The following is an 8,946-nucleotide window of genomic DNA, read 5'->3' on the forward strand; positions in this document are numbered from 1 at the left end:
TTGGTTGTGCTAGCTGGGAAATTCTGGGAGTTGAAGTCCACTCATCTTAAAGTTGTCCAGTTTAAAAAAACATTGTGCTAGGAGATGGGGGCATTTTCCTTGTTACTTTTTCCTTTCCTTTTTTCCTGCTCCCTGTTTTCTTCCATCCTTACCACACCCAAATCTGATTTATTTTTGCAGGCTTCTGAGACAATTCTGCTTCTTCCCAAAGTAGTTTTTCCCTTTCCTTCCTTCCTTCCTTCCTTCCTTCCTTCCTTCCTTCCTTCCTTCCTTCCTTCCTTCCTTCCTTCCTTTCCTTTCTTTCTTTCTTTCTTTCTTTCTTTCTTTCTTTCTTTCTTTCTTTCTTTCTTTCTTTCTTTCTTTCTTTTTCAATTTCTGTAGTTTCCCATCTCAAATTCATGACTCTGGGTGGCTACAGGGTTAAAAGACAATATAAAAGTAGAAAAAGAAAAAAGAAAAAAGAAAAAAGAAAAAAGAAAAAAGAAAAAAGAAAAAAGAAAAAAGAAAAAAGAAAAACCAGCAAACAGAGACAGCAGCCAAGGTCAAAACAGAACCATCAATCACAGGTTAACATAACCAATATACAGATCCCAGAGGATGAATGGCACCTGCCCTGATTGTCAATGGACAATACACTAAACAAACAAGGGGTTTCCTTATTGAATCTGGCCTTTAAATGCAACCTGTACAGTCTCCTTGGCTCCAACTTTGACACTTCAAATGGGGATTATAACTTTCTAAGTTCAATTTCATTCTGGTCTATCCTGCATTCCTTTCCTGGGCTAGTTCCTTTGATGTTCATAACAGAACAAAAAGTGATCATCTACCCTTGATTCTGACCCTTTTGGCTTCTGAGGCCCTTTCCCCTGTGGGATACCATACTCTTGATTGCATCCCCCAGGTTAAATACACTCTCAGATGGAGCTCCAACCTCAGTGAAAAAATCACTGCTTTTCTAAATACCCCAAAGATGCTGAATCCAAGGATTCTTTTGTTGCAATCTGACTCTAATGTACTTGATATTTTTAATTCAAACAACAGTGTTCTAAGCTCCCAGCTTATCACTACTTGTAATCTTAGAAGGAATAACACAAGGAAGAGATGGTATGACCAAGACTGTAGGAATAAAAGGCAAGCTCTGAGAAAGCTACAGGTGAGAGTTCCAGGGGAATAGACATATTCCTTCATTCAGTTATTGGTTCATTTCAAATCCCAATACTGGGAATTATTAAAGACTAAGAAGTTATCCTACTATAGAGATCAATGGAGGGAACCTGGCCTCAGCTTGAAAGAGATAGAGAAGAAGAGAGAGGGAGAGGAAATTTTGGGAATTGGTGGCTAATGGTTTTTCAGCACAAAGCACCATGCCCTATGCATGCATCTCAGCACAAAGTTGGAACCTACATTTTTCCTCTATTTACAGCTGCCCATACAGTGAGCCAATAGCAATATCTATCACAGTAAGCTTACTACCACAGCGGCCACTCGAAATCTGAGTGTAAGCAGCTGGTTTCAACATTGACCCTTGGAAAAACCCCTGGACAGGATATGGTTCTTCCAGAGGTATATAAGAAGAATGATTCCCAGTGGGTTCCCATCATAACTAGACTCTTCTAAGAAATAGATAAAACATGTGTTGTACCTCCTCACTGGAAACAAAGTATAATATCCATAATTTTCAAAAAGGATAACAGGCAGGAACCTGCAAATTATCCTCCAAATAGTGTGATTCGTATTTCTTCTAAGCTCTCTGGCAGACATCTTTTGAATAAATTACAAGATTGGGAGGAAGAAACAAAACTCTTTCATGCAGAACAGGTAGGGCTTCAAAAATGACATAGCAAAGTAGATCACAGTGCCACTTTGGAGGCCCTTATTCAGAAATATACCTATGGGCATACAAAACCACTCTGTGTCAGTTTTACTGATCTCTGTCTTTGATTCCACTGACAGGTCTCAATTCTGGGAGAAACTAGCTAAGAGAGACATCAATAAGTGCCTTCTCAAATCAATAATTGAAGTACATACTGACATAAAAGGCAGAGTAAGAACAGGCCCACATGGGTCCTTGTCAGACCCTATTTCATTGGAGAGAGTAGCTCCGTAAACAGGGTGGTTTACATGCTCCCTTCTTATTTCACTTTTATATTAGTGATATTGTAATGGTCATGATTCCACAAAGTCCTTTTCTCCCCCTCATTTAATGGACAGAAAATTTCAATGTTTATGTATGTTGATGACATGGGTCTTATTTCCTGTACTGAGATTGGCTTTAGAAGATTATTGGCCAGAAAAGCTGTTTTATGCTAAAGGGAAAAACTGAAGATAAACTGTAATAAAAAAATGGGAGTAGTTTTTGGCAGAACTAATATTAAACACAAATGGACAATTAATGCCCAACAAATAGAGCAATGCCCCTTTTTTAAATACCTGAGCATCACCTTTCATAAGCCCTTTTTATGAAAAACACATTTAACTACTGTCTCAGCAACTGCCCAGTATACAGTGGGCGGTATTCTGATTCTTTCTATTCTACAGGATGGCAACTGGTGGCCCTACAACTAAAATATTTCAAGGAAAGTTGACAGCCCAGATGTTGTATGGGCCTGAGGTCTGGGGATGAGATGAGAAAGTTATTGCCCAATTGGAAATAGTCCAAAACAACTTGATTAGGAAGATTTTGGGACTCCTTGAGGGGACCTCCTCTGCCATAACTAAGGATGGAGGGAGGGTTACTTTCCATTGCTGTCAGAATACATCTTGCATTGTAGGGACACATTAAGCAACTAGAAAGCCTTCCAGAATCCCATCTGCCCAAACTCGGTTTTCTCCATTGCACAGTTTGGAACCAATGGAGAAAATGTATGTCACCCATCCTATAAATGTATTCCCTACCACATTGGGGAAAGTTTAGCTGTTGGAACAGAAGAAGTATTAGAGACAGGCTTTTGGAAATGGATGCCAATCAAGATGCCATTGCAGCACAATCATCCAAACATTCATCTTGATACCATGCCCTCGGCATATCTCAAAGGGAGCTCTTCCAAGCACCCTGTCAAACAATCTCTCTGTCCTACTAGAAAAGGGTACAATATTGGAGAGTTTAACCAACAATTTAGAAAACTAACTGTAAAGTACAATCCAGGATGATTAAACCTGTTGCAGAACATACCTCTGGCAGGTTTTTGCACTCAATCTAGACTTGAATTCTCAGTGTAGAAAGTGAGAATAGGTGACCTTCAACCCCTGTTCTGTTGGTAAGGTCATCTATGATTGTAGAATACAATGGGAGGACTATTAGAAGAATATTCCCAAATGCATCAGCTGTTAATGGCTCATCACATACATAAGAAGTCAGGTCTGGATATTTTTATTTTCTCTAGTTTTGATTGCATAATTTATATTATGTAATTGCCTCTTGAGGGAAACAAAATGATTAATAAGCTTGCTAAATATAAAGTCAAGTTTTTCCACTGAAGATTGACCTGATCAATAGAGTGATTGCAACTACTGCAAGACCAACATTTAAAAGCCTAAAAAGTAAAAAAAAAGAAGAAAAAAAAAAAAAAAGAAAAAAAAAAAAAGAGAAAAAAAAAAAAGAAGGAAAAAGAAAAGAAAAGAAAGAAAAAGAAAAGAAAAGAAAAGAAAAACTGTAAGTATACTATAGTAAGTATATTGAACATTTTACAGAAAATCAAATCACCTCTTATTGAGATAATCTGACATTTATTTAAATTTACATTATATGACTGTACATTAGTTTTGATTCTATAATTTTCTCACTAAGAAAAGAATTTAATGAAAAGATATTAGAACCTAGTGCTCTACTAGCACAGTGTATGTTATGGGAAGGGAGACAACAAAGAGAGATTTATTTTCAGACATTTGGAGTATAAAAGATAGATTGAAAGTATTATGAACCAGAAGAAAGAGAATCAATGGGTGACGGTTGTAGATACATCCTAAAAAACAGATCACGTGCCTATTAAACATGAAGGTACCTCTCCAACATGCTGATTGTGCTGATTAATAATACAGATAGCTACAGTTTGCAGAAATTCGGAAAAAAATGTTCAATATTGAAAAAAAAATGATTGAGTGAACTGATCACTAGTAATGAATTAGCATTGTCAAAGTCCTTTTTAGGTTCAGTTGCACAAAAAGGATAAAAGTAAATTTCTACCAAAAAAAACTTGTATTACTGGTGATAAACATTAACACTATTCTGTTAAATAGGTGCTGATGTTCCATTCACTTCATATTTAGAGAAAGAGAAAATCTCCTTATTTGGTATGAATGTTTAAGGGTGGTGGTTCACGTTCTTGTTTAGCTAGATATGTTTATCAAAGTATGTAACTGTGCAGCTAACGTTAAAAATAATTTTAAAAAAACAGTGGAAAACTAAACTATAAGTAACACATTTTGTGAAGAGTGTGAGTGGCAACCAAGATTCAGAGAAGTATCTCATAGAATCGCAGGGTTGGAAGGGGCTCTCTAGGATATTGAATCCAAGTCCTGCTCAGGTGAGCAATCCAAATTAAAGTATCTTTGACAGATGACTCTCCAGCCCCTGCTTGAAAACTTTCACTGAAGATGAATCATCTTCATCCGTGGCAATTGGTCCCCATGTGAAACTGCTCTTACTTTTCAAATATTTCCTAAATGTTCAATATAAGGAAATGTTAACTGGAGAATATTGACCAGAATATGAAGATATCCTCCTTATTTCTCATTTCTCTTGGTAAAATTTGCTTCCCCGTGTACTGTAATTTTAAGTACTACCTGGTGAATATGGAAAAAGAGTTATGTTTTCTTTTGTACAATTCATATACTTTAATGTACAATTATATACATGTTGCCCAATATTTATTTGTTTAAAGTAGTAAGATATTTTTCAGCCACAGCATTCCCAGAGCAGATGACAAAATGATTCTCTCTCTGAATATGTGTCTGTATGTCTCTGTTTCTATCTGCGCTCGTTACACAAATTCAGGCAATAGGAAGTCTGTTTCCTCAAGCTTTCAAAGGAAAAGACGTAAAAATATATTATTTCTCTACTAGATTTGTATCCTGTCTTTCCTTCAGGAGGTCTCTCTGTATGGGAGCTCTGTCTCCAATTTTCTACCACTGGAACAATTCTGTAACAGCGACAAGAGATACTTACTGTCCAAAAACTCCAGGGAACTTCCACTGAAGATGGACTTGACAAGTCTTCCAAGTTCTAGGCAAACATTTTAACGAGTGCAGGAAGGAAAAGAATGGAGTGGAAGAAGAAAAAAATTGTGGTTGATGGTTAGGTCTTTAGTCAAGTATGGATTGAAGTGCATGAATAGTGCTGTGATTGGGCAAAGGAAGGTAGTACATTCCTTCTTTGAAATCTGTGCTTCTCTGTTCATTCTTAGCATGTTTTCCTTCCATTTTTCCACAGTGTTCTCAGTTTGTATCAAGCTGTAAATTCACTGTTTTTTATCTAAGTGTATCTTTATAAGTTAAATTAAATTAAGTAATATTTTAAGCATGTACAATCAAACCACAGTGCCTTACTTTTTGCTCCTGGAGTTCTCAAATGATCGGCATCTGCAGCTTTTGCATTTCTTCCTGTTCTTTGTGTTATATCTGACAACTATAACAGCAAATCTTCTCATCATTTCTGCAGTAGCTTCAGATAATCGACTGCACAGCCCCATGTACTTCTTTCTGATGAATTTGGCTGTGCAGGACCTGGGCGTTGTTTCAGTCATTGTCCCCAAATCTATGATAAATTCTCTCATGAACACCAGACACATCTCTTACTCTGGATGCATTGCTCAGTTCTTTCTCTTTCTCTCCTTCGGAGCTTCTGATTTCTGCCTCCTGACAGTCATGGCCTATGATCGGTATGTTGCCATTTGCAATCCACTGCACTATGAGATGGTGATGAATTGGAAAGCCTGCACTAAAATCGTGGTTCTAGTGGGAGTTACAGGGCTCCTCTATGCAATGTTGCATACCAGTGGCACTTTTTCAATCCTATTTTGTTCTAATGTGGTCAACCAATTCTTCTGTGAAATTCCACAGATGCTAAAGCTATCCTGCTCTGGATTTAATATAGTTGAACTTGGAGTTCTTGTGGCCAGTTTTGTTGTTGGACTAGGTTGTTTTACTTTTATTATTATCTCTTATGCCATGATCTTGAAGGCAGTGCTAAGAATCCCTTCTGAACAAGGAAGGCAAAAAGCCTTATCCACTTGTATTCCCCACATTATAGTAGTGTCTATGCTTTTATTAACTGGATGCTTTACCTACCTGAGACCTCCCTCAACCACCTCATCCTACTTAGATTATGGTTTGACTGTTCTGTATTCACTTCTTCCACCCCTGTTCAATCCAATTATCTATAGCATAAGAAATAAAAATATCAAATTTGTCCTTTCTAAACTCTGGAGATTCTGAAACTTTCTTTTAATATTTTTTCTACTCTGTTCACCACAGTTTTGCATCTTCCTGTCTTTTCTTTTACATCTCTGAATAAAGGAAAAAAGTTAGAAGGGGGGATATAGCTGGGATGGAGGAAAATTAAAACACTCAAACCCAAAGAATGGTAGAATTCCAGTAGTTGCTCAGCAAATATCCTCCATCCCTAATTACAGCCAATGAATTTTACAAATGCTAAATATGGATGTTTGCCACAGGCTGACAACTCCTGATCTTTGGTGAAGTGAGGTGCTATGCTATTGTGGAAAACAATTGTATTGGAAAGGAGGTTTAAACAATGTGGTCTATTTTTCCTGTGCTTTCCTGTATTTAATGGGTTCCCCTCTCATGCTTGCACATAATATTTCTAGGTAAAGATTTAGTTTTTCCAAAATTACTCAGGCCTCTAAACCTCTTCGCTCCTTAAGTGATCAGTTGCTCACAGACTTTAATCTTTTCCACCTTCAAGTCAGTCTTGACTTCTGGCAACAGCCTGGACAAGTCCCTGCAGTTTTCTTGCAAAGGTTTTTCAAAAATGCTTTGCCATTGCCGCCTTCTTAGGGCTGAGAGAGAGTAACCTGTCTAAAGTCACCCAACTAGCTTTGTCCCTTACAAGGAACTGGAACTCAGAGTCTCTCGATTTCTAGCCTGATGGCTTAACCACTGCACCAAACTGATTGTCACACACTTTAGCTCAAGAATATTATTTCTTTCCCTTAGAGGTGCTTTGGCAAGACCAGACACCTGGCAGAGTGGGCAGGATGGGTGAGCTAGTACTATGTGATATTACCTTTTGATAACCACAAGAAATGAAAAAGGCAGAGATGATGTATAATTGAAATAAAACATTATATATGTTTCACACAACCTGATACAAATTGGAAGAGATAACACTTGCTTCCTGATCCAACACCTGCAGAAGGGAGGATAGACAGATATACACCAAAGATGATATCTTATTGAAATGTGCTTGAGAATTACTGAGTTTCCTCCATGCTTCTGATAAGGTATACCAAAAGCCATATTTAGGTTTTGTGTTATCAATGCCACCATCCCCCGATTGCTTTTTTAAATATAAAAAATGGAAGACTCGCCAAATATTTGGGGGCTCAGTATAAGTGTACTTGGGAAAGGTGCCTGGAATCATCTAGACAACATCAGTACCTTCCTTTGAGGAGGGTGAGGAGCTTTCAGCTGAAGGTATAGGAGATTGTCTCCTATATTTATCCTCCTCTATTGAATGTTGTTCTCTCATTTTCTTGCCTTCCTTACCTGTGTATATTTCTTGTCTACATTATACTTTGCAGTTCAGATTATTATTTTGCTCTGCTTGCTCAATAAACTCTTTCAACTTTTCCTTTATTTGTGTTGGTATTGTTTACTAATCCATGAACCTCCTATGCACATTTCAGTGCGACAAGAAGTAATGTGCCTCTACTCGTAAAAGGGTCTTTCAAATTATGCTTCCATCTGGAGACATTTATATGAACCTTTGTCTTTTGTTGAAGGAAGGCAGCATTCTCTCAAGGATAAAGCTAAAGTAAAAATTAAAGTTTTGCAGATCTCTGTATGAACAATTTTTTCCCCCATGGATTCACAGAGTTCTTGAAGTCTTCAAAGATCTAATGGAAGAAATTGCTTGGGATATTGTATTTCCAGAGTTTGCTATATATATCAAACTAAACTATTATTAGTGGTTTATTGTTGAATAAAGTACAATTTGTGGGAATCTCAGAACAAATCTTTGTGGAATAATTTATTGTTGAATAAAGTAAAATTGGCAGGAAACTCCTGCTCTGTCTTCAATCTAGTTGAAGTTGGAGTTTTTGTGGCAAGTGCCGTTGCTGGGTTACGTTGTTTCTTTAATCATTGTAAGTTATGTCATGACCGTTGATACAGTGTGGAAAATCCCATTTGTACAGAAAAGGCAAAAGTCCTTCTCCACTTGTGTTCCCCACCTTGTAGTTGTTTCTAGGTCTCAATAACTGGGGGCACTGCCTATCTGAGGTGTGGCGCGAACTCCCCATCTTACCTAGATTTAGCATTAACTCTCCTATATTCCCTTCCTCCACTCCAACCCAACCATCTACAGCATGAGAAATAAGCAGATCACCTTTGTCCTATCTAAATTGTGGAAATTTGAATATTTCTTTCATTGATGCTTTCTCTTCTATTTGCTGTAATTGAACCTTTTTATCATTTCCTTTCATTTTCCTGCTGAAGGGTAGTAGCAGACGAAGGGAGAGCTGAGATGGAGGCTGAACCTATGGTAACTGTCTTAGAGTTGCTGACCAGCATTTTGGATCTTTATGCAATGGCCTTCTTGGAGCTTAGAGCTGGAGTTAGCAGCATTGGAGTTCCACATGTTAGCAAAACATTTTCAGATGAAAGTGGGAGTACCCACACTCTTAAAAATATTGTGACTTGGAGTTCTACCTAGAGAACGTGGTGTGAGCTTTTGCTTCTGTAGCACAAAGGCTCATGCATGGAAAA

The 8,946-nt window shown here is 37.6% G+C and overlaps 1 protein-coding gene across 1 annotated transcript; it reads left to right on the forward strand.

Moving 5' to 3' along the window:
* Positions 1-5,517: 5,517 nt before the first annotated feature.
* On the forward strand, positions 5,518-6,432 carry LOC148215506 (olfactory receptor 14C36-like). Its single transcript, XM_088143046.1, has one exon. The coding sequence runs from the start codon at positions 5,518-5,520 to the stop codon at positions 6,430-6,432; it is 915 nt and encodes a 304-aa protein (XP_087999172.1).
* The last annotated feature ends 2,514 nt before the right edge of the window (positions 6,433-8,946 follow it).

Source organism: Python bivittatus, unplaced genomic scaffold (assembly GCF_059951505.1).
Source record: "Python bivittatus isolate LINGU-HERP-01145 unplaced genomic scaffold, Pbiv_v1 ctg000470_np1212, whole genome shotgun sequence".
Classification (NCBI taxonomy): domain Eukaryota; kingdom Metazoa; phylum Chordata; class Lepidosauria; order Squamata; family Pythonidae; genus Python; species Python bivittatus.

What these genes read in the sequence shown, in the direction of transcription:
- LOC148215506 (XM_088143046.1), top strand. Translation starts at nt 5,518, where the DNA reads ATGTACAATCAAACCACAGTGCCTTACTTTTTGCTCCTGGAGTTCTCA.